General features: G+C 44.0%; 1 protein-coding gene, 1 long non-coding RNA gene and 1 other non-coding gene across 6 annotated transcripts in view; all 3 read left to right on the top strand.

Moving 5' to 3' along the window:
- Positions 1-11,458, top strand: part of LOC142603247 (uncharacterized) — a 28,352-nt gene extending 16,894 nt beyond the window's left edge. Inside the window, exons 4-8 of the long non-coding RNA XR_012837144.1 lie at positions 3,977-4,035; positions 4,639-4,731; positions 6,438-7,728; positions 7,865-10,978; positions 11,080-11,458. This is a non-coding gene — a long non-coding RNA (uncharacterized LOC142603247). The remainder of the gene's footprint in view (positions 1-3,976; positions 4,036-4,638; positions 4,732-6,437; positions 7,729-7,864; positions 10,979-11,079) is intronic.
- Positions 11,459-14,963: 3,505 nt separating this feature from the next.
- Positions 14,964-24,365, top strand: part of IARS1 (isoleucyl-tRNA synthetase 1) — a 108,944-nt gene continuing 99,542 nt past the window's right edge. Inside the window, exons 1-5 of one of the 4 annotated variants that reach the window (XM_075762777.1) lie at positions 14,964-15,138; positions 17,035-17,113; positions 20,783-20,873; positions 23,551-23,670; positions 24,198-24,354. In XM_075762777.1, coding sequence (XP_075618892.1) covers positions 17,053-17,113; positions 20,783-20,873; positions 23,551-23,670; positions 24,198-24,354 — 429 coding nt within the window. In that variant the 5' untranslated portion in view covers positions 14,964-15,138; positions 17,035-17,052. Of the gene's footprint in view, positions 15,139-15,495; positions 15,509-17,034; positions 17,114-18,139; positions 18,306-19,100; positions 19,160-20,782; positions 20,874-23,550; positions 23,671-24,197; positions 24,355-24,365 lie in introns of those variants that run through there. The other 3 variants (XM_075762779.1, XM_075762778.1, XM_075762776.1) reach the window with 3 other exon arrangements.
- LOC142603274 (small nucleolar RNA SNORA84) lies at positions 21,462-21,596 on the top strand. The gene has a single exon (XR_012837164.1). It is a non-coding gene; the product is annotated as a small nucleolar RNA SNORA84 (small nucleolar RNA).

Below are 24,365 nucleotides of genomic sequence, written 5' to 3'. Positions count from 1 at the left end.
TATACCACTTACATACAAAATGTAAGAAGAGGTAAAGCAGTGCCTCTTGGCATCAGTCCCTACTGTTGCAATTTTAATTCAGCTGTACCAGCAAGAGCAGCCGGCTCTCAACCCTGGTGCTGTTCATCCCAGTTTCAAGGCTCATGACCCTACTTCCGTAGCTGAACATCATTGGGTTCGTGTCTTCAGTGGTTAAATGCTGAGGCCCTGCTTCTCAGGGAACTGTTGTACTGACGGGACTCTTGAAAAAGTGTTGTCTTTACATATCTCACGAAATGAAGTCTTGGGAGCATGGTTTTAGCAGGCTCAGGGCTGCTATGCTGTATGCTGGCTCCCCCGTCCACCTTTTACAGCACAGAGAGTTCATTCACAATGTACACAAATCAAATTAGTGATCCAAAACGCAATGACCTAAAAATGTAACTCTGCCGGAGGTGGTTCACCGTGGCTCGGTGTTTCCACCCTGGCCATGCCAAGGAAGGGTGCTGGCTGTTGGAGAGGGTGCTGGGGAGCTACCCAGGGGCTGCGTGGAGGGCATCTCTGAGGCAGCCGGGCTAGGACAGGGTGCTTCCGCTATAGCTTGGACGAAGTTCTAGTTCAAAAATCATTGAAAGCCAAAACTCCTCCTAGTTCTGGCTAGAAGCCCCGCCCCCCCCCCCCCCCCCCCCCCCGCCATGGGAACTCAATTGCTTCTTGCTCTTGTTTAACTAGATGATGTTAAAGTTGTACTTTAACATAAGTTAAACTCCTGTTGATGCTTTTATTTTCCCCTTTGGGTTTCTGCCTGTAGCAGAGGCTGGAGGATGTCTGTCCGTGCGGGGACAGAGCTGCAAATGGCTCACGTGTTCTGCTCCGGACCTGGGCTGCGTCCTAGTGCCTCGCTGCTGCCCACGTTTTCTCATCTCAGTTTAGTCTCTTAAAACTCTTCAAAATAACATGGATCAGGTAAATGAAAAGTCAGTCACCTCTCAGAACCATGTGCAAATCCCGTGCAAGCTATTTGCTAAAATTAGAGGCTGTTTTAGTCTCTTGTGTTACAAAGGCTGGTGTTTTCCTAAGTAAGAATTGATTCTAACCTGAAATTGAGTTATAATACATGCAGTCACCGCTGTGACTAGGCAAGTATTTGCTCTATGTGGCTGGCATTTATAGGCAAACAGAACCTGCACCATGCAAATGTTGCCATCAGTTTCCTAAAGCTTTGCTTCTCTGCATTCAGCAATGGGTATCACGCAGACCTAAAACAGGAGAAGTGCTGGTAGCAGTTTTTGTTCCACTCTTTCCTTCTCTTTCCCAGATAATGCAAACCATTATGCATTTGAGGTATGTTTTGGAGAGGTTATATTTTGATGTATGAAGCCTCTAGCTTGTCTTGGGTTTGGCCATTTTATTTATGAAGGCAAAGCACAACAGTAGTTTAAAGATAAATAGGATTAGAGATTAATTGTTTCTGCTCCAGAAATTGATTTGCAGAGATCTCTTCCATAATTCTAACTACTATTACTATGTACTAGATAGGCCATCATAAACTACTGTGAATACAAATTTGCTAATCTAACAGATTTTTATTATAAATTAAGAAACTGGTTTCTACAAAGACTTTGGTTTAAAGAAATTTTTCAGAAGAGCATAACATTGGCTCAGCAGGTTTACTGAGTCAATGAAAGTAATGAAATATAGATATCTAACTCTCCTTTCCTTTCCTTCACAATTAAGCTCTTACTTTAGTCAGTTTATATTTCCTGAATATGGGAGCAATCATACTACATGATGAAAAATATGTTGAAGTAGAAACTAAGGGGTTGGGAATGTAATGTAAGCAGGGATTTTTTTTTAAAAAAGAGGAAAAAAAAAATTGGCAGAAGTTAGTTGTATATTCTTTGAGAAACTAGAACTCTGCACTCCTGTTTGTTTCCACAGCCTTCAAAATTAACAGGCTGTGACTGACCGACCCAATGACAGGGCAGACAAAGGCTGTGCAAGGTCTCGCCTAGTGAGTACGTCCTTCCTGATTCCCTTCAAAAACCCAGAGAATTTTGGAGGACTAAATGCAGAAGATGGAAAGCTGTAGGCATACAGGGACAAACTCAGTCCTGACAAGTGTAGACACAGCTCCTGCTGGCTTTGCTAGGAGCTGCGTTCGACTCAAAGCTGAATTAGGTCCAAAGTGTTGGTGTAAGGCTGTGGTAGCACTAGTGTAGACCTGCCTTGCATCAGGTTAGGCTAAAAGACAGTGTTAAAGCTCTTCTGTCCTAAATAACTGTGGGGAAAATGGGTAATAGTTAAACGGCCTTAGAATACTTCCATATTTTTGACAATTGTTAAATGCTCATAGTGCTTCCTATATAAAATACTTGCTGTGTTAAATCACAAAACAGTGGAACAACGAGGGGGTGTAAATTTAAACTAGTTAAAAGAAAGTACTCTACACACAGACTCTTTTCCTTGCCCCGGTAGGGTTGTATCAGTTGGTCTAATCAGGGATTAGACAAATTTGTGATGACAGATCCATAAACTAAGGGGAACGGTTAGCATAACAATGGTAGATGTTGGGGGAGTATGAGGGGAAAGAATAGTTGAAAGCAGGCAGATGTGTGCTTTCTTCTCGACAACAACTCTTGCTGCTCTTGGAGATCAAATACTGAGCTGGATGGACCACTGCTCTGACCAATAATCTATTTCTAGTGTTCTTAAACTTTGCTGTCTTGCTTTTTTTTTTTTTTTTTTTAAATTGAAAATGGCAAGTTCCTGTAATTGCTGGAGTCACCAAGTTGATCATCCTATCCAAACAATGTGACAGTGAAGCAGTTTCTTGTTATGATGACCACCATCTCTTACAGTCCTACGGAGACCAAGTTCTGGTATGTCAAAACTGTAAGGAGAACAGGGCAATGGAAGATGTTGGAGGAAAGGGGAGAAGTGGGGGATCTTTAGGAACGGAAAGGAAAAGGGGGGAAAGGAGAAAGTTAGAGCTGGAGGATGCTAAAGCAAATGGAGTAATACGAACACGAGAAATGATTTCCAGAAAACAGAGATACGAGGAATCATTTCTGATCACTAGTGAGAAGGTTCGCTTGCACTTCTTAAGGCTGGATTTGTATCCCTAAAATGCCACACGTTTAGAAGCCTGGCAGTTTTCCCTTCAAAGCTGTAAACTCCTGAAGGGGAGAGATGGGAGATTCTATGCTTCCTCCTCAAATGAAAACCAAAATAATAAATGAGCATACAATCAGTAATAAAAGCAAATCTTATGATTTTGGTAGTGACCAACTCAAGATTATTTTTTTTGATTAACAGAATTTTGTGTTGATATATTGGATACTGGCCTATAAAAGAATCAGCACACATACCAACACTTGCATTGTTTGACTGGCACGGGTAGAGTGAATCTGTGGCCTTGCCTTCTCCTAGCCCTTTAGGAGCAACTTTCCTCCTGAAAGTTTTAGCAAAGAAATAATCTATGGATGCTTATTGCGTCTTTCATGCTTGTATGCTTTTTAATGGTAATTAAACAGTACATGTCTTAGATCCAAAGGCAAACCAGATTCTAATATGCCTGACTCATTTCTCCTCTCTGAACAAAATGAGGAAGCAGCAAACCTATGCGAGGCTGTCTAATGTTCTGGAAGGCTAATACCTTTACCACTGCACCTCTTATGCAGATATCCTTAGATATCCAATACTTTCCAGTTTTTGCAGTAATTGGTTACGTGTGAGGAAAAAATGTGTTCTCTTGTACATAGAATTTCTCGATGGTCTGAAATGTCTAACAGGGCTTTTCTTATCTGTAAGATGGATTGAAGCAGGTCTTGAAACATGAGATGATTTGCCTTTTCTCACAACATGGGTTTGTTAAATAGGGATGCAGAAAAACTGAACTGAGCAGTAATCAGAATAAAAGGTTCTCTTTTAATCCAGTATTTCATTAGTATTTGTGAGATCTACTAAATTTTTTTCTTTACTTATGCACGTGCAGCTTCGCTGGTACTGAGTGCTGGTATAAATGGATGAGGACTAAACTATGATATAAACCAGGTAATGAGCTGGTTAGCAGTTGGATAACTGACATTGGTGCAATGTGTATATATATTATACTGAGACGAAAGTGAGAATGTTCCTACCTCTGAAACTTAGTAACTGGTAGAGGTCAATGTTAATGTCAATGGGTAAGAATAAACAGCTCATTGGGATGTGTGTGTTTGGGGGTTTTTCCCCTTTGGATAACATTTGTGGGAGCAATGTGAACTTAGGTAGGATCCCAAACCCAATGTTTATAACTGTCATAATGCTGTTTATAAATCACCACAATAATCATCATCGTGCTCTGCTTAATTTTATACGTAATCAGATGGTAACACTTTCAGTTGAAATATTAAAGCTATTCCAACATGTTTTAATGTTAGTCACAGATGTGTACCACCCTACTTGTCTGAGAAGAGTAAATAAGCAAAATTCTTCCATAATCTATTTACAAAATTGCACAAATATTAACATAGTAATATACAGTTTTCAGTAAGGATAGCACCTTTTTGTGTGTGCTTGTAAAGCTTAACACTGGAAGTACTTTAATACAAGTTACAGAATAATACCAGTTCAAATGTTTTGAAATATATATTATTGATTATTTTTCTTTTTCAGCTTTGCCTCTTAAGGATCATGGTGTTGCATGTGTCCTGTTATCTGTCCCTTATAATAATCTCTGGAGCCAAGAGAGATGTAGACATCTCAAAGGTAAGACACACCAATCATTTCTGTTCCAAGGAGGGAAAAATACACAGACAGACTGATTCTGTATTAAAGAACACAATATGAATTCAACCTGTGGATCAGAAAATACAGAAGACAAAGCCCCAGATTTACTTCAGTTAAAGTTTCTCTTCTATGTCAGTTTTCAGACAGTCATCAGTAAGGGATGAGCTTGTCATGCAGAATTGTGATGAAAATGTTGTGAATAATTCAGTCAACAACGAGGCATAAGCCTGCTGGAAACAGGCTTCAATAGTCTTGCTGTTTAAAAGGGTGAATTTTAGCTGGGACTAAGATGTGCACTGCATTTCTTCCACAAGGTGAGATTGTAGTGACATGACTGTAATATGACAGGAAAATGTCGCCCTCCTTTTTTTTTTTCTCCCTCAAGTTTTGTCAAATCATTCTAAAACAGTTTTTCTGTCTATAGTTGTGTATTAATAAGGAGTACCAGAGAGTAGTTGTGATCTTATTTTTCTTTCTGCTTTTTTTCAAATTTGGAAGCAAGTACTTTTTGTTTACAAACTGCTGAATTTAATTTTACGTTGTTACATAAAAATTGGTAAATCTATCTTGACACATTCAGTTAACCACAGGAAGTTTTTTACTTGGGAAACATTGCAACATTTGAAATATTCCTTCCTTCCTGATATTGAACCTAAGTTTTCTCTATTTTAAAATTAGATTCAGTTGTGGTTTTTGAGACACATCTTGTTGGCAGCTGTTCCATTAAAAAAGGGTGACATTGAATTCATTGCAATCGATCTATTGTAAAATTAATTTACAACCCAAATAACTTCTGGTTACAATGAAGTAATCTCAGGTCTATAAGATGACCTTTCTAGGTACAAGACACTTTCAAGTACAAGTCACCTGTAATCTTACAAGACAAAATGCAGAGACTAAATTATTATAAATTTTTAGATAGTATCAGTGACTCATATAGAGAAACTGATTAGAAAGTCTGCAAGAGGAGATGCAACCCTTGCAATAATTCTGTGCGGATCACACGCTTGATCAGTGTGAGAAAGAGATGATTAGGCTAGAAGTCTTCAGTTTGGAAAAGAGCCCGTTTGGGATGTGACAGAGGTTACAAAGCCATTAGTGAGATTAGATAAAGGCTAGCTGTTCAGTACCTCCTCTAATACAAGAACTTTGGAGACATTGCATAAGCCCAGCAGAGTCAGGACATGTACTCGATGCAATACGTGGTAGACTTGTGAAGCTTATTTGCAAAGGATATTAAAGGTCTGCTTGTGTTGAGAGCGCGAAGTGGTATATGGAACAGAAATATGCTGAGCACTGCTGAATGTAGGGAGCCACATCTGACTTGGAAGGTTCCCTGGGATGGAAATAGTTACAGTTTGGAAGAGCATTTGGGGAAAGTGTTGTATATTTGTAACTTGTGCCATGCCCTTCCTCTTTCTTACAGTCTCACAAGACAATGTTGAAGACAGTGTGCTAGTCCAGCTTTTGGTCTGACTTGATTGAACTGATCTCAGTTTTGTATGTTATGTCCTGACTTGGTAAATAAGAAAGGATGTGACATTGCAGTAGATTTTGAATATGATTTTGTTGGGTTTCCCATGCAGAAAGACTGCTGGACATTTGAACCACAGTAAATGCAGTAAGACGTAAAGTAGGTGTTAAAGTAGTGTTGTAACCATCTGTCTTCATGCTTCTACTGACAGATTCCATGATCAACAATGTGTGCCCTGTGGATAGACAGAGGACAACTTCATTGTGCATGGCAGGTACACAGTAGCATCTTTCACTGGTCTAGTAAATGGACTTAAGTAATGGACTTAAATCACTACTTTGTAGAAGTGACTTTGCTCCATCGAACTCTGTATTGAAAATCTTGTGGAAACGCGTTATATTAACACAGGAGGCAAACAATTTTCTCTCTGATGTTTCCCAAAATGGGAAGTGGGCGTACTACTCCAGAAACAGCACAAGAGGTGTTTGGAAAGGGCAGGGAAGCAGGCCTAGATTTGGAAGCAGCACAACCTTGGCTGCTGCTTTTTGGGCTAATTAGGGACGGGAACTGAATGACAGAGTTCATTTGTGGAGAGAAAAGGGAAATGCTGGCCTAGGCGGGTGTCCGTGATAGTAACAGAGAGGAAAAACTCTACTTTTGCCCTTAACTTGGCAGCAGATAGCACTGCTGCACTGACTCATTTGTTAGGGATAGATGACTATTAAATTTTTTACCACTGACTTGACTCTTGCAAGAACCCTTGCAAGTAGTGAGCATACTACCATGATATTTTGGGGCTTTCTACCCTTAGTGAAACAAAGCTCATTGATTCAGTTTCCAGCTGGACTGGGCTCTCAAGTGGAGTGCATAGGGATGCTGGGAGGACGTGGGAGGACAGTATTTCTGCAGTACTTTCAGTTTGAAACTTCTGAACCTGGCCGATGTGCTTGGGCATGTCAAGAGGCGGCTTTTTTTTTTTTTTTTTTTCCTCCCTCCCCTCTCTTGGCAGAAGTTGCTGGCTTATGTTTAAAAGAGCTGTTCTGGAGCTTGGAATTTTAATTATTTTGAATCAACTTTTGGTTAAATTGTTGCTATTAAATAAAGTATTTATCTTCTGAAAAAGACATTTAACTGGCTGGGAATAATCCTGCTAGAGAGTGTATTTATTTATTTCAGTTTAAATCTGTTGCTGCTGGGCTTTGGGTTTCTTTTCCTGAAGAAAGACTAGGAGGAGGGGTAGAAGCAGAAGACTAACATAAACAAAATTTTTATTCTGAACTAATTGCCTCGTTCTGAATTGCATACAACATTTGATCTTTTTTGCTACAAAATTTCATGATAGGAGATTCATTAATATTGAAGATAATATGAAATGTAAAAGTATTTTTTGCGCTTTAGGTGGAAGCTTCTCTTTGCATGGTATTTTACTTTTCTTGTTTCACAGCTAAAACTAGCATGTCGTAGCCGGATATGATGTAGCAGCGATACGGCCCTAAGTGATGGTAAGTTGCACCCCAATTTTAATAAAGAAATAGAGAATTAAGGTAGCTTCAATCCCACTGTCTCAAATGTTACGCGTATTTTACTTTGAATTTCCACAGGCCTTTTCACTTTACCCTAGCTCCATTTGCTTCTCAGGACGCGGGCTTGGAAGGACCTGCCTGAAGTAGGTGCAGTCCCTTGAAACCACAGGCTTCTCTGTAGGAAAAACAGAAAAGGAGGATTCCCCAGGACTTGCACTTTGTATTTAATTTCCTACAAGCCGCAAAGCTCTCTTTTCCCTTAAAACCATGTATGACTGTTTGTACAAAATAACTAAGAAGTCTGCAGGAAGCGCACTGCCATGCCTCCGCTTCCTTCAAGAGCTAGGAATGTGCTTATGGTGCAACACATGATGATTTTTTTTTTTTTTTCACTAAAGAAACACTACAGTTTATAGTATTATTTCTAGTCCTACCCAGAATGTGAAATAAGTGTAGTTTCCTAAATCCTATTAGAATTTGTGTCTAGGTTCTGGACTTCTCTCACTATTTTTCTGAAAGTATATCTTAATTTCTTAAACCTGATGCTCTTAACTGAGTTGAGAACATTATTCAGTATAATCCTTTTCTTAGGGTCTTTGAGGCACTAGAAAGATCTCCTGAAAATGACTTTCTTTAGGGCTGGATGACCAGTGAGTCTGAGGTGTGGTTTGCAGTTGGGATTCTTTCATTTTTTGTTTTCCTTCTTGAGAATATGCTTAGGTTTCTTATGCAAAAATTTCATATTTCATTTTTACTGTAGGTATTGAGCCCGAGTAAGAAAAGATATTTTCAGAGGCTACATAGAAAGGTAGAATACAGTGTAATCACCTCATGACCACTAGCGTAACTATGTGTATGTGGATAGTGATAAGGGAAGTACAAAGGGAAAGAGAAGGGAGCTGACTTGAAGATAAAGATGGTAGGAATTGGTAAATCTGCCAAAGTAGCACTGTATATGTAGCCATTTTGCTTGTAAATTAATGCTTCCCAAATTTATATTTATTTTGGTATGTGTGAAAACAACTCAAAGATCAGAAAGTTGCAGAAGTAGCTCAATAAATGGCTAAGATACTGTATTGGATATTGAAGGAATATTGTCTCCTCTCCTTCTAAAACGTCACCTGTTGGGTGATGAGAAACTAGTGCAGTCTTTACAAAACTGTGTATATGTTTTCAAGAAAAGTTTGTGGGGTTTTTTGTGTTTTTTTTTTTTTTTTTTTTTTATGGTGAAGAAGCATCTCCTGACCCAGCAAAAATAAAATAGGCTAAATGTGAATTTTATTAGCCATCAGTTTTTGTCTTGAAAAGAATACAAGAGCTAAGAAAAAATAACCAGAGACATTTGGATGCAATTGAAGCATATGACAGAAAAATGGTCACTCATATTACAGCAGACAGTTCAAAATAAATTCCTTTTTATACCCCACATTTGAATTGAGACTCCTCAGATCCATTACAAATGCACTGTTGGAAATGAGGGGTGACTGGGTGACAGTTTTCTTCCAGTCATGGTTAATTTTTTTTTTCTAGCGAATGTGATGAAAAGCCTTCCAGGTATTGTGCAGCATCACCTGTTCCTCAAGAAAAAGTACTGCTTCTGCCTTGCTGGAGATTTCAAACAATTATGCAGCCATACAAACTGCTTATCTACACGCTCAACAGAATGTGCTGAAGCTTCAGTAAGGAATAATAAAAGGGAAATTCTGCCTCCTTCGTAGTATTACTAAGCCCTTTTCCTCCAGGTAAGCTTACCAAATCCTAAGTCATCCTGTGCACAGACTGACCATAAAAATAAACGACACAAGTTACAACAGAACCCTTTGTGCTGCGTCAACGTAGCCTCTCTGTAGCGTAGGCCTTAGTCTTTCCTCTCATTTACCTTGGACTTCCAAGTAGTTCACACGTACTTTACAAGTGACTTCTAACCCTACTCATAACAAAAATTCAGTGATTTAATGACTTGATATATAAGGGTCTGTTAGTAAAATTTGTTTAAATTTCTCAAGCTCCCCTGTATGAGAAGTGTGGCTCTAAGAGAAAAATCCTGTTCTGGTGAATATTTTAAAATGAAAATGAGGTGGAAATATTTTTTTTAAATGTTGCTGTTTTTACAGTCATATACTTAAGGTTTTATCATGTCCATACAGCAGTTATGGTGTGACTGATAGCACAGGCATCTGTTTCCGGACTGATAATACTTCTCATCTACCTCTCCTTCTACAAATGCTGGTGTTCAATGTGTCATGGTAATACAGTCTAATAGATTACAATGGCAATCAAGCCAATAACTTAAAAAGCAAAATGTAGGCTCTAAGGATTCAAAATATGAAATAGATTTGGTTCAAAGATATCCTTGATCAGTTTGAGAACTATTCCTGTAGTTTTGTGATCTGCTTCAACACCTGTGTGTATGAATCACGGGGCACAAGAAATGCTCAGACAGAGACGGTGCACGTGTAAAACCGGCCATTGTAAAGTTGGAGAAGATGAGCGAGTTTGTTGGCCAGTGGCTTGATCAGTGATCTTCTGAAGTAAGAGCTTTTGGTTTCTTTTCCCAGCTTTGATGTTGACTAACTTTGTTATGGTTTGAATTTCATCTTTGTAAAGTGCTTTCAAACTTAATACTAAGGTGTTATCAAGGCAGGTACTTTCCAAACACTTAAGAAATTTGTAATTCAAGTGATAAAGGAAGGAAACAGGAAAAAAATTACGAATAAGCCAGATCTAAGTAATACAAGTAACACACCAAGAAAAGGTCTTTAAGAGAATAGAGGCTTGCTGGGGAGGCAAGGGTAACTCCGTAAGTGTACAGTGAGAAAGTGAATATGAGAGCATGGAGGTGAAGGGCAATACATTTTGATCCTCACTTTGAGGATTCCTCACTCAAAGTGTTGGTATCAGCTTTGCTTGGTGTGTGGCCGAACACATGCTCGTTTCGGTTCTGTACTGACGCAAAGGAGAAATGGGGAATCCCATTTGTATCATCTTTCTTTCCCTCCTTCTTCCATGACGAACAGACCGAAGTGGGACTGTCTGATGTTCTCATCCGGGACAGGGCACTGCAGTCTGAATTGGTGGTGAGTGGTGAAGAAGTCAATGGAGAAGGACACCCTGGGAGGTGGGGAGGAGAAGGCTAGGTGTACATCTGTGGCTTCAACCCGAATGGATTGATCATGGCAAACCACTCTGTCTAGTGGTGAGAACATAGGGCTCACTTTGAAAATACAAGGTATCTCTATAGTTCTGTCAGGCAGTATGTGACCTGTAATTATTTCCTTATGCTATTCTATTAATTTACACTCCTGCTTTACTTTCCTTGTGTTCAAGCAGATTCATATTATGATGCAAATTTACCAGCGGTACTACAGAACGAAAGCCAAGTTTCAAGCAAGTGTTCATAAGTGAGTTTGTCATACCTGTTTGAATAGCAAGTCAGGAGAAAAGAAAAAGAAAACATGCATTCAAACTATTAATTTAACATGTTACTACAGATCTAGATTCATTAATAAAATACAAGCTTGCTGAAGACCAAAACTTTGCAGTTTTTCTGGGTGCGAACTTAGGTTTCATTTACCTGTATGAGAGGTTTTTCCCTGCACCTCTCTTCTAGGACGGCTTCCCATTGAGTAAAATTCCCGATATAGGCCTGGTTCCAATACAAACCTGCTGTTGCCAGTAGTATCCCACAAATGGACTGTATTGCCTGAAGCTTACATGTATGGACCATTTGGCTATTTCCAAATGAAAGAAACATGATGTGAGTCTTAATGTGTTCAGCAGCTTTGTTTCTTAGGAAAGGTGAAGAAAACGGTGTCTTTGGACATTGTATTTGATTGATAGGATTGCAACTGATGTACTAGGAATCTCAAATATTTTGCCTTAAAATAGGGTTTCCTTTATAAGGATGATTAACTCCCATCTCTGTGTCTGTATTTGTGAAGGGCATTATCTGCAAATCAGCAGCACTCCTTAAATTTGCTCTTCTGATGTATGAGTGCAGATGTGCTCTTGATTTCCCAGGCAGGCACTAGAGGAGGGGTAGCTAACTTTCCCAACTCTACAAACACCATGCCCCACATCTTTACGTGGTGGTAAAGCACAAGGGACGTGACAGCCCTCGGGGAGCCGAAGGGAAAAGGAGGCACGTGGAAAAATGATCCAAGGACGATTGTGCAGATCCGAGGGTGCTATAGTTATGCTGTACTCGGGGTGCCAGGGCCTTTCTTACCCTCTGGTGTGACTCCTGTGGCCCGGTGTTGTGTCTCCAGCAGCGCTGGCAGGCACAAGGCTGGGCTGTGCGGGGACAAGGTTGAGTGAGCAGCCGCTTCCACGGTCCCCTCTGTATTCTTACTGCCCCAGCACAGACTCTGTTCCCTTGTCATGTCTGCTTGTCAGTCATCACTAATTTGCTTAATCCTGTTTCAGACCAGTTGATACAATTTGCCCCTATCTTCTCCTGTGGCAACAAGTTCCAGGAATGAGTTACCTGTTGTGTAAAGTAAGTTTTAACTGTTTCAAACCAGTCTTCTACCAGCTGGAATTGATGCCGCCTCCTTCCCTATTTAGAGATGGGGTGAGTTTTATTTTTACCTTCTCTCTTCCCTGGTATAAACCAGAAAACTTACTGCTAAGGATCTCTGGAGAACTTGGCTCAGCTGGTAGGCATCTGCATTTTTCGGTGTGCAGAGGCCCTTTAAATCTCTTTCTAGACAGTTCTCCCTCTGCTGTAGTTGGTAAACCAGGAATAAACCCCTGTTGTCATAAACACAAGGCAGCCATGAAAACGCTCCGATTACAGCAGAAAAATGGCACGGTGGTGCAATCGGTAGCTCGTGTCCAAAGTGCCACTCGGCTGTGATTGCACTCCTTAAAAGGAGGGGAATTGTAAAGAGCTGCAGAATCGATGGCTTCGGTGTGTGCCCTCCCCGCGGGGCTGCAGGGAGCTGAGCCCGGCCGGGCCAGCAGGGCTTCCCCCCCCCTCCCCGGCACCACTTGGAGGTGTTTGTTTTCATACTGCTGCTCTTCTCCAGCTCCTTCCCGCCCCCTCCCCACCCCCTCAACACCACCCTCCATGTTGGGCTATCAAGGGCCATTTTCCCTTAGTTGGCTTTTCTCCTTGGCTGGCCTCCGCTTGCAGCGATAATTAAACGACTTTTCCGTAGGAAACTAGGCACAGGGGCGAGAGCCAGGAACGCCTGAAACTTTTCCGCGCCGATTTTGGCCGTAAACAGCCCGAGAGAAGCCATCCCCCATCCCGATGGCGGAGGCCCGGGCCGCTGTCCCCCCCCCCCCCCCCCCCCGCCCCCGGCCACTCGCTGTCCCCTCCCTCCTGCTCTCACCAACGCCCCCGCCAGGGGCAACGGTTGCCCCGGCACACCCCCCACCGCGCCCCCGGTTCCCCGAACAAAGTACGATTCGCTCCGAGCTCGCCTTCAGAAAAGTTCGTTTTATTTACAAGGGAGGTGCGGGTTCCCCCCCCCCCCGTTTACACACACGCATTTATAAAGTTAGCCAACCCCCCCGACAAAAACGCAAAGGGGTGGCTGAGAAATAAATAAACCTCTCCCACCCCCCCGAGGTGGAAAGGCTTCGCGGCCAGCAGACTTTTTTCTCCCCGCTACAACCGGCCAGGGAAAGCCGGAGCAAGTGCGTCCGTGACAGCGCCCGTCTGCGGGGGCTCAGGCGATCCTGCTGCAGAACTCGTCGAAGTCCCTCTCCATGAAGAGCTCGCTCTCGATCACATCGTCCTCGGAGGGGAAGTACTGCTGGCTCTCCTCCTGCGGGGGGGCCGCGGGCACGCTGCTCCCGGTACCGTGCGGGGCGGGCGGCGAGCGGGCGGCGGGGCCGGTCTCGCCGGCGAACTCCATCAGCGCCCCGCGGGCGTTCTCCAGCGCCCCCAGGTAGGAGTCCATGTCCAACGGATCCATCTCGCAGTCCGACCCGCCGCTCTCGGTGCCCAGCGAGTCCGAGCGCAGGTGCATGAGCTGGTACTTCTCCCGCATCAGGAACTGGTTGGTGTTACGGGGCGCCCGCATGCCCGGCGCCCGCCGGCCCAGGACATTGACGGGCCGCAGGGAGAGCAGCACCCGCGGCCGCGCGGGCCGGTGGCAGCGGCGGAAGGCGCGGCAGTGCTGCTGCTGCTGCTGGCAGTGCTGGTAGTGGCTGTAAGTGCGGCTTCCCAGCAGCTTCCGAGAGACGCCGGGGTGCCTCCCGCGCCGTCCGGGGGGCCAGCGCGACCGGCTGCCGCCTCGCCGGGGCTCGCCGCCCTTCAGCGGCGGCGGGAAAGCGCCTCCAGGCACCCCTTCGGCGCGGGCGGGCTCCCAGGGGGGGCGCCGGGCACCCCTGCCGCACACGATCAGCTCCGCGCGTCGTAGCATCGCGGCCCGTCGCTCTCACATGCTCCTCGCCGCCGGGAGAGCTGCCGGGACACTCCCGCCGAACAAGTCCAGCGCTGTCGCCTCCCCGGTGCGCCTTCTCCCCCTTTCCCCTGCGCTGAGCTGCTGGTTCCTAAGAGCCCTGCGGCGTCCCCGCTCGCGGGGGCCTCCCCGGGCGCCTCTACCTTTTCACGATCCGCTCTGTTTTTTTCTTGAGCGGAGCCCCTTTACAGCGCATAGCCTGGCTGAAGGGCAGCGGGCTGGGGGGCAGCTTGACCAGCTTCAAGCCGCCGCCTCGGAGAGATGGTCTCGCCTACTCCCCAGCCGGCCGCTACCGGGCTGTCAGCGCTCCGCCGGGGGACGGCGGGCCGGGGGAAGGCCCAGCAGGGGAGCGAATGAGGGGAAGGTGCGGGGAAGGTGGCACCCCAACGACTGCGCTCCGCCCGCCGCCCCACGCGGACTGACTGTGCGCACCCACACAACCCGTATTTATAGAGCCCGGCGCAGTCCAACTGTCGCCACGGCGGGGGGGGGGCGCGAAGAGCACAGCCGTTCCTGAGCAAGCTTGTCCTTGCCAAACCTCGCCCTCCGTGCCCGGTGAGCGCCGACGCTTTGTGCCACCACGAGCCACTCCGGGCTGCGCGCTTTTGTCTCCCGGGTTAATCCCGGGATCTTCCCCCCCCCCCTCGCCCGGCGTGCTTTGGTTTGGCTCAGCGCTCCGGGAGCCCGAGTTTGTTTATCTTCTATTCACGAACACCTTTTGCGCTCAGTTCCTTGCGCAAGCGCGGTTGCCCTCTTCTCCGTTGCAGTGGCAGTACGTAAAGTGCTTAAGCCGCCTGTGAGGCGACGGAGCGGCGCGGGAGTTGGGCAGGCGTAATGGCTCCGAGGAGAGCCGGTGCTCGGCGAGGGTGCGGGAGAGAAAGGGGCGCCCCGAGCCAGCAGCGCTCTGGGGCCCGTGACCAAGAGCAGGAAAGCTGCAGCGGCCTGTGCCAGCGCCTCCTGCCCCCTTTCCCCGGTAATTCCTGACTGGGGCCGGTGTCATCCCCGCGGAACAGTGATCTTCCTGCTCATAGTCCACAAAATGGTGCCCCTGCCTGAGCGAGAGCTGACCGCGCCTTCCCCCCTCGACGCGCGGGGAGAGGACGCCTCCACCACCGTGACGGCGCGGAGGGGCCCGGGGGGCCGCCTCACGCGTCGGGGCGGGGAAGGACACACGCTCCGATGGGGTTTCTCCCCGCTCTGCCCCTCTCCGGCTGGGGCGTGGTGGGGTGCCCATCGCTTGACCGGCGACGATAAGCGGCACAACCCCGACGGAGGGGCGACCAGAGCCGGTCCTCAGCCCGCAGCAGCCGCCGCCGTGGAGGCGCGGGGAGGGCGGCGCTGAGGCCTGGCCGAGGCCCAGACACGGCCTGAAGCAGGGAGAGGAGTCGGGGTGTGAGGAGGTTTGAGCTGGCATTTAGCTGGAGGGGAGTCCCCTCTTGACGCTTTCTGCGGTTTTGTTTCTTCCTTTTAACCTTTTCAGATGAAGTGGTGCTTTTTAAACAGCATTTTGTGAAAAAATAGAGACGCTTATTCCTATAGTTTGGGGACTGTCCCAGTTATTCGTGCTGGGCCTTGATCCCTCTGCTACAAATTTCCCCTGGTTTTCAACCCCCCCCCCCTTTTTTTTTGCTCTGTGCATAATTACTGCACTATTAGGTATGCCAGCGACTTCCCTATTCACCCCTTCTTTATGGTCAATTTGGTTATGAAAAACCTGCTCTGTGTTGTGGCCCAAATGGTTCCGATTAAAGGCCATGCATGAATAAGGACAGGAGACTTTCACATAGTTGACAGTTTATTTACTAGTGAAGGACAAAGAAGTACAAAATATACGGGGGAACAAGGTGAACATCTGCATGTGTGGTAACTGCAGAGTCAACATTGTCAACAACAAATTGTCAACATTGGTCTGTATTTAATTGCTTAAGAGTACATATTTTTAAGCACTGTTTAAAATTCCATTCAGAAGTTATATGGTATTCAAAGTCAGCTGACCTTCTCACCTATATGTTTTATAAACTAAACTCCGACATTGAAGGAGTTGGCACTGGAGCAAGCGCAACTTCTAGTTGTCTAAAAAAATGCAACCTCTGTAATCTGAAGGAATGTGAAAGCAGGGGGAGGCTGCAGTGCTTTCAAATTTGGTAAAGTGTATGTTTATAAAGAAATCGCTTATGAAGTGGTCTGAACTGGTTTGGGATTTTTTTTTTTCAAGTATACTTACACTATTTGGGGAAAAAAGTTCAAACTAAATTAACAGAACCCACTTAAATGCAAGGCTTCCTGGAAGTAATGCCCATCTGTCTGCTTAGCGAGGAAAGCTTTCTGGGTATAGAGAAGGTCCATAATGGTGAGATGAATAAAATCTCTGAATTAGTTCTTCTTTTCTGCATTTTATTTCTCTCTTACCTACCTGTCTTCAATTTTGAATCACACTTACTAGATTTAAAAAAAAACCCAAAAAACCAGAAAACCCAAACCATGACAAAATAAAATGCTCAGTTGAAGGAATGCTGAAGGAATGCTTGGTAGAATCCAAGTCCTCTTCCTTTTGGTTCTGAGTTGTCACGGGTTTTTTCATGGCTTTTAGATGCATTAGAAAGCAATATGGGTTAAACAGATTTTTCTCCCTCCTGGGTCAGGACATCCCGGATCCACACAGGCAGGAATCTCTGCATCATGTTTGTACTGGAGACTCTCTCCTGGCAAGCACACATGCCCAGTCTCTCCCGGTCCTGCTTAGTCTGGCCTTGTTCACATTTTCTGTGTTGTTTCTCTGATTTTGATGCAGACCGAGTTCCACTTCTGGCTGTTTTAGAGTAACATACAACATTTGGTGTAGAAAATAATGTTGTGCTTCTTTGTGTAGGTGAGAATTCTGTTTAACATGATACACCGCATCTGGATATGTCCCTTGTCCGCAGACAGACACCGACCTGCACGGACCAGTGAGTTGATCTTGCACCTAGTCTTGAACATCAAGATGAAAAGCTAGCTTTTATTGATTACCTACATTGGTATTGGCGTAGAAGTTTGAAGAGCAACTGAAAATCCTGACATGGAGGCAGCTGAACTGCTCGGGCCATTATTGATCTGAACTTCATTCCCCGATCTGTTTTGGTTAGGGGTTCAGGTGTGCAGCTGAGCAGGCCAGAACGCCTACCTGTCTCCATCACCTCCCCGGACTCGCTTCCGTTTTTCACTGCCCAGAGCCTTTCCACAGCTGTTTTCAGCACTTCCTGTAGGTGGAAGGAAATGTTTTATAATTTCACAATGCAATGGTTGGCAGCCAGTAATAATACTTTCTGAAATTCTGAAGTTTCCTTTGACATATGGGAACCCATTTATAAGTTTATTCTTTTTCTAGTTGGAGCGCAGCAGTAGAGGAGGAGACTTCTGTTGTATATACCGTCTTAAGAGCTAGTATCTCTGCATATTTAAGAGTATTCCTTTAACGGAGGCAAGGTCAAGCTTCCGAGATGCGTCTGGGGACGCGCTGGGTGTCCAGTCACGGCAGGAAGCCCAGCAAAGCTCCCGCCTGGGGTTTCGCTCTAGGCAGAGGGTTTAGGCTGGGCCTCGCTGCTGGAAGCCCCTCCTGGGGGGTTTTTCACCCTCAGGCTTTCAGAGGTTTTTCTTTTCTGCGTGTGCGAGAGGAAATCCTGGGGCCGAGGGAAAATGTTTTCACTTGCTGCGTCCCAAACCCAGCAGCGTCACGGCGGGTCACGGCTCTGGGGCTCCTCCGCACAGAGGTTCACTCCTCCGCCGGTAGCCGCTTACAGCCGACGGCGCTGCGCTCCCTCTGCGCAAACGCAGCGATGGCAACCCCCGGACATTTTAAAAAGCCCCTTTAGGCCGTCATCGCAACGTAAGCCATCACCCCCGAGCAGGCTTTACCCTCCCCGCCCGGCCCTGGCCAATGAGAAGGCGCAGGGGGGGGGGGGCGGGAAGGCTTTCCCGGTCTGCCCCGCGCCGCCGTGACCTGGCGTTTCCAGGAGAGCGGTGTGCCCAATGGGAGGCCGCCTTATTGCACCCTAAGTATGCCGCGCGCTGACTGGCCGCCGCTGCCGGGTGTGCCCAGCGGTGCTTCCTGTCATGCTTTGCCGGGCGCGGTTGCATCATTGCGGGACGGGCGGTGCTGAGGTGAGCGGCAGCGAGATGCGGCCCGGCTCTCGGGGCCGCTATCCTGAGCCCCCCGCATCCCCTTCCGTCCGCCGAGGGGGAGTGTCAGTGGAGGCGGGGGTCGGCTCGGAGACCCGAGGGAGGGGCGGCGCCGGGGCACCGGCGGCCTTACGGAGCTTTCGGGGGCGCTTCGTGCGGGCGCCGGTGCCGGGCGGTGTCTTTCAGGGTGTCACAGAAAGCCCGTGGCTCGTACACTGGGTGCCGGTCCGGCGGGCTGCCTGTCCCCGCTGCTCAGCGGCGGGCGGCCCGGCGCGGTTTGTGGCCCGGCCGGTGCCTCGCCTGTCACCGCCTGGAGCTGTGGAGCGCCTTACCGGGGAAGCGGCTGGGCTGGCTGCTCCACTGCTGAGTTTTGACCTTATTAGCGCCTTTTTTTTCAGGCGTTAGAGCTACTGTATTCTGTATCTATAATGTTATGTTTGTGTATAAGATATTTTACTCTTAGACTTCCCTGGGTGCTATACAGGTTCTTGGCTTTTTCTGGAATTTAGTGATTAAGATAGGTACTTATTAAAGGTTAACCAGTTTATTTATTGCAGAGTTTAATACCTATCAAGGTTTAATGTCATTAATTAGTTGAATGAAGAACCTAAGATGCCTTGCAATGTGTAATATGTCTTAAGCATTCCACTGCAGCACCCTTCTAATAGAGGGGAAATTTTTGAGGAAGGCATGCTTTTGATTAGTGCAGCTGTGATGGATTTCATGTTTTTATTTTCATCAAATGTTAGCTCCCCCCCCCCCCCGAGCCTTCTGGAAACTGAAGAAAGTGTATTTTTTCAGTTTTGTTGGTGACATGCTTAGGAAGCAACTGCCAGGTAATAGCAGAATTTAGTTGGCACAGAACAGCAGTTTTTGCTAACTCAACTGATGCTAGTTTCTGATTTTTTTAAATACATAGTTCAAAGTTATTTCAAAATAACCTAGACTTTTTTTTGCACAATGACAAATTTTACACTTTTAATCCAGGTAGTATGAAGATAACAGAAAAAAATTCCTTAAGACATCATGAGATATGGGGTAAAACTGAATTCTTGCATAGTATGAAATATATTTGTGGCTAAACATAAGATTAATTCATGAGTCCACTCACTGTTTTAGCAATCTTTTAGTTGGATTTTCAGCACAAAAAGAAGCACTGCTTGCTGGGGGACAGAAGGGCTATAGCCACCTTGTGTAGTGTTTCATCTTGAGTGATATGTTGATATGAATTAATCTGCATATGCTTTCCCTAATCTATCCTCGAGTATCAGGCTCAGCTTGAGTAGACTTCGTTTACCTGTTTAGAAATTAGAAACTGTCGCTTCCTAGTTTCCCAGTTTAGTTTTCTGATCTGCTCACTTTTTCACTAAGAAAAGTCTGTAACTCCTCAGTTTTGTGACCCATCAAATAGAACATGGAATAGCCAGGCCATTAGCAGTCTGCTATGAATAAGGTGTAAATATAAATTTTCTATGTTACCATCAAAACTTTTTTGAAGAAAACCACATTTAAAATTCTTTCCTGAAGTAATTATACTTACAAATTGCAGTGTTAGGGAGACTGGCCATGAGGGTGGGTGCTTTTGGAGAAGAAAACTGGTTGCTCAGTTTTTATTTTTTTTACAATAAGTTTATTCTTGCATTTCCAGCTATTTAGTGGTTCATGTAAAGTGCTAGTTATGGCAGGTGTGCATGATTGTTTTGGGTTTTTTCTCCTACCTGTTCTCAGGTCTTTGATTAGTGTTGCATTCTTATTCCTGATGTAATGCTTTAGCACAAGATTTTTCAGAAGCAACATTTGTTCTGTAGCTTAGCGTTCTGTAGCTTAGCATTCTGTTCGCATCCCTCCTTTCTTTTATTTTAAATGTGGTTGTTTCCATCCATTCTAAAAGAGATGTTTTCGATTATCAGATGAACAGTTTTGAATATTGTTCCCCCAGAAATTGCCTCGCCTCAAAGTTCAGTACCTAAAAAAGTAAGAATGGGGAGCGTAGTCCTGTGTGTATGTAAAGCAGCCCATTGTTTAACTTTGGGGAAGGCATCTGTAGATTGAGAAAGGAGGCTCCTCCTAGTTTATGGAGGGAAGTTTGTGAATAGGTCTCTTAAAGAACAGTTTGTGGGAGAAGGTGATTGGAACAAGGATAAGAGACAGATCATAAGCCCCTTGAAATTAGGAGACCCTTTGTGCACTTTTAGTTCATACTGGTTCTTAATCTTTTCAGTTTCTCAGTCAACAAAATGAGTAATATCTTGAAATCCACTTTGTTTTAATCATCTAACTCTGTGACGTTTGTGAAGTCCAACATATTTCTGAAATATTGGTTCACTTTGTTCATAGTGGCATTTTTATTGAATTTCTGTTGAAAAATTAAATATTTATTTTTTAAATCTTAATATGCAAACCCCCACATTCTAACTTGCTTTTAAGGTTTTAATGCTTATTTATTTTTTTTCTTCTAGATAAGAAGCCCAGCATAAGTTTGAGACTGCTGTCGTACAATCTACAAACTTTGACGCCTTTCCTATTGAATGTTATTATCTCTTACAAAAAGTGAGTGTACATTTTAAAAAAAAAAGTTCCCCAATGGTGCGTTGTCTTAAAAATTTAACACTTCTTGTCAGCAGAAAATGAATAGAGAAACAAGAAAACAAAAACCCCCTTATGTTTCCTAATCTGTCTGTAAATTTGGAGTCTTGTCCAAAAGTGTTGTTTTATTAGATGCATTTGTGTAATTTCTGTAACATCATTTGTGGTGTTTTCACTCAGTCTGTGCTCAATGTAATGAGTTGTCCTTGATTCTTTTTTTTTTTTTCTGATTTAAAATACCTAGATTTTCATACCTAGTAATGAACTTTTTTTGCTGTAGGTATACGGAATTATACATATCTCTGCCTATAAACTGATTATGCTTTTCCTGAACACAGAAGTCTGCTTTTTGCTCAGCTGAGGTTGAACCATAGTTAGATTTTTAAATGTGGTTTGTATTCTAAGTAAATCTGTCTGAAATTCTGTTCTGTAATGTGAAAAAACTGACCTGTAGTGACTGTTACATAACTCTTATCAGTAATTTTTTTTTTTTCCTAATTCTGACATAATTAACTTCTCTTTTAATATTGATAAGAGCATGTATTAATTTGTGCCCTGTGGTTACTGGACACTGGTTTGTGCATACAGTGCTTCAGTTGGTAGAAATGGGCCAAAAGTGATACTGTGATTTACGCATGGAATCTGTGATACGTGAGCAGCTTCCATAGCCCAGTCACAGTTACAGACTAAACCTCAACCATATATTTAATTTATTAGATTATAGGGACTTGACAGCTGGACCAGTTGCCAAAATCTTTGCAGTTATCTCTAAATTGTGAAGGCTGAGCTTCATCTAAGTAAAATGTGCAGATTCTTAGTCCTCAAGTCAACTGGCTTGTAGGAAATAAGCTTTAAGGCTGAGTTCTTTTATCATCTCTACCTATCTCTGGTGCTGTGATCTTGGGGCTGTGATCAAATTACTGAGAAATGGCATGCCCTAATTAGTGCTTTGTGGAGTGCTTTCAGATATGATGATGAAAACCCTCGTACAAGTTGCGTGTACTGTAACTCGCTGTGCTAAGACTGGTCATTACCTTTTTAAGAATACATCCAGGCTGTGCCCACGTGTTTCTTGTCAGCTCATGATTTCCCTTGCAGCTGCTGTGTTGCCTGTGTACCAGATTGTGGGTTTCTCAATGAATTTCTTGTCTTATTTGATAATTTGAGTTTAGTAGTGGGGAGAATGATCTGTCATTAATACAAAAAGTATGAATGGTGGAATTTGTCTGTAGGTTTCATTTTGGTGCATTTTTTTTCATATGGGTACAAGCATTGAGCTAGCAAGTTCTGTGGTGTTCTGGGTTTCATGTGAAAGTTTTAGAACTTTAGCACTGCCAAGCAGCGTGTCAACTGTAACTTGAAGTATCATCTTCCTGTGTTTGCATTTGTGGCTGCTTATGGCTGCTATTTGGCAAACCTGAGTAAATCAGAAGACTCAGTCCTTGTGCCATTGCTTTGCAATTCTACAATGATAAGTGAAACTCAAGGCTAACATGTAGTGCTTGGCTCGTTCTGGTGTGAATGCTCAGGAACAGCAGCACTGAAGTTAGAGATAGGAGAGCTTGTTTCTTTGCTGCAGTCATCTATTATAACCTTCATAACCAGTTTTCTTATGTTATGGAACTTGTGTCTTAAATATCTGTATTCCACAGAGCTTTTGTTTAATGCTTGCTGTAGCATTTTGTTGAAATTTGACCTCTTTGAATCTTCTAGCAGGTCTGGAACACCATGCAGCCCTGCTGTGTGTTTACGATGATGAGAATTCTCTTCCCTGTGTTGTGAAGAAAGCTTGTACATAATTTTGCTTGTAGCGATTTTCATAGACTTACACAGAATTGAAGAATGGCTTTGGACTCTGGTGGCCAAAATCTGCCAAATAAAAAAAAGACCTTCAGGAAATGGCCAGCAAGAAGTAGCCCCTTGTGACTTAGTTCTGACATCCTTGTAAAACTGAAGAGGGTGTGGGGGGAAGACTAGAAAGAGACTAGTAGTTTTGCCAGTACTCCGGAAGCTAGAGCTTTTCAAGATGCCCGGCTGAGGTCTTGGAACCTTTTTGCCATATCTTTGTTAGAGTTCTTCCGCACGTGTTCATCTTTCATTGCAATGTGTTTCAACTATGCTATCTGAAGCCTAGCTGCTTTTAGGAGCATCTGAGAATGGTGGCCTAGCTAGATGGAAAAAATGCTGTTTTAAGCCTTTAAATGGTAGGAATAGATGTACAGTAAAAAGAAGCTTCTTCTTCACTAGTTTTAGTTCCTGTGCTTAAAGTTTGTTTCACTAGTTCACAAACTGATGCTGAAAGGTCAGTTTGAACTTGGAAACTTTCCTAAAAAAAATTGCCCTTTGACTGTTTTCTATAGTATACAAAAATAAAAGCATAACAAAAAAAAAAGAATGACCATAGTTGAATGGAGAATCCTTTTCCTGTCACAAAACTTTGGTGCTAGTCTGTCAGAATTATTAGGCTTTTTCTTGGAATATAGTTCTTGCTTCCATGTCTACGCTGAATCAAGCTCTTTGAAAAACTGACATGTAGTTTGGTGATATGGATTTGTAAGACAATAAAATGTATTTGTGAAGTCATTTTTTTTTCTTATTTCTTTAATACGTGCTTTCTCTTCTCTGTTCATTGCTGGGAAAGAATGGTTCAACAAGTTCCAGAAAACATAACTTTTCCAAACGAGGAAGAGAAGATACTGGAGCTCTGGAAGAATCTTAATTGTTTCCAGGAATGCCTAAAGCAATCAAAGAATAGACCTAGGTAAGAATCTGCTAAGAGCTGTAGCAACTGTGTGAGACAATGCAAGGTTGGCTTAGCTGTAATTACTTTTTTTTTAATTGCCTGGGTTCTAAGAACAACAGCTGCTCCCTTTGCAGATAGCAGTCTTGGCTACTGTTGCTGTCCTGTCAATTACTGTTTATATTTCACTTGGTGAACAATCAGCAGTGTTCAAACAGTAGTAATAAACCTGTAATTTCCTGCTTGGTGGGTTTATAAGAGAAATCTGCAGGTAAGCAAGGAGAACTCTTTCCTATGTCTGCCAGCTGTGGAGCAGCATGCTGGTACTTTCAGTCATAATCTTGGTAGAACTGGCAATCAGTAGGAACTAATGAGTTGAAATATTCCCTTTAGTCCTGCTGCTAACGTGATACCTGTGCTGACTGATGATAGAAGAGGAAGAAATTGATGTACTAGTAAGACATAAGAAGCATAAGCATACAGATATTCTGTTTGAAAAATTGATGCTCAGTTTTCGATTTAATTAAGAATGTTGGTTTGTGTTGTAGGTTTAACTTCTATGACGGCCCTCCATTTGCTACTGGGCTTCCACACTATGGCCATATTCTTGCAGGAACCATTAAGGACATAGTAACCAGATTTGCTCATCAGAGTGGTTTTCATGTTGACAGGAGATTTGGCTGGGATTGCCATGGCTTACCGGTGGTACGTGTAAT

The sequence above is a fragment of the Balearica regulorum genome, chromosome 10, assembly GCF_011004875.1.
Source record: "Balearica regulorum gibbericeps isolate bBalReg1 chromosome 10, bBalReg1.pri, whole genome shotgun sequence".
In the NCBI taxonomy this organism is placed as follows: Eukaryota; Metazoa; Chordata; class Aves; order Gruiformes; family Gruidae; genus Balearica; species Balearica regulorum.
Note: the sequence above shows the minus strand (reverse complement) of the source record. Positions and strands in the feature narration are given on the sequence as shown.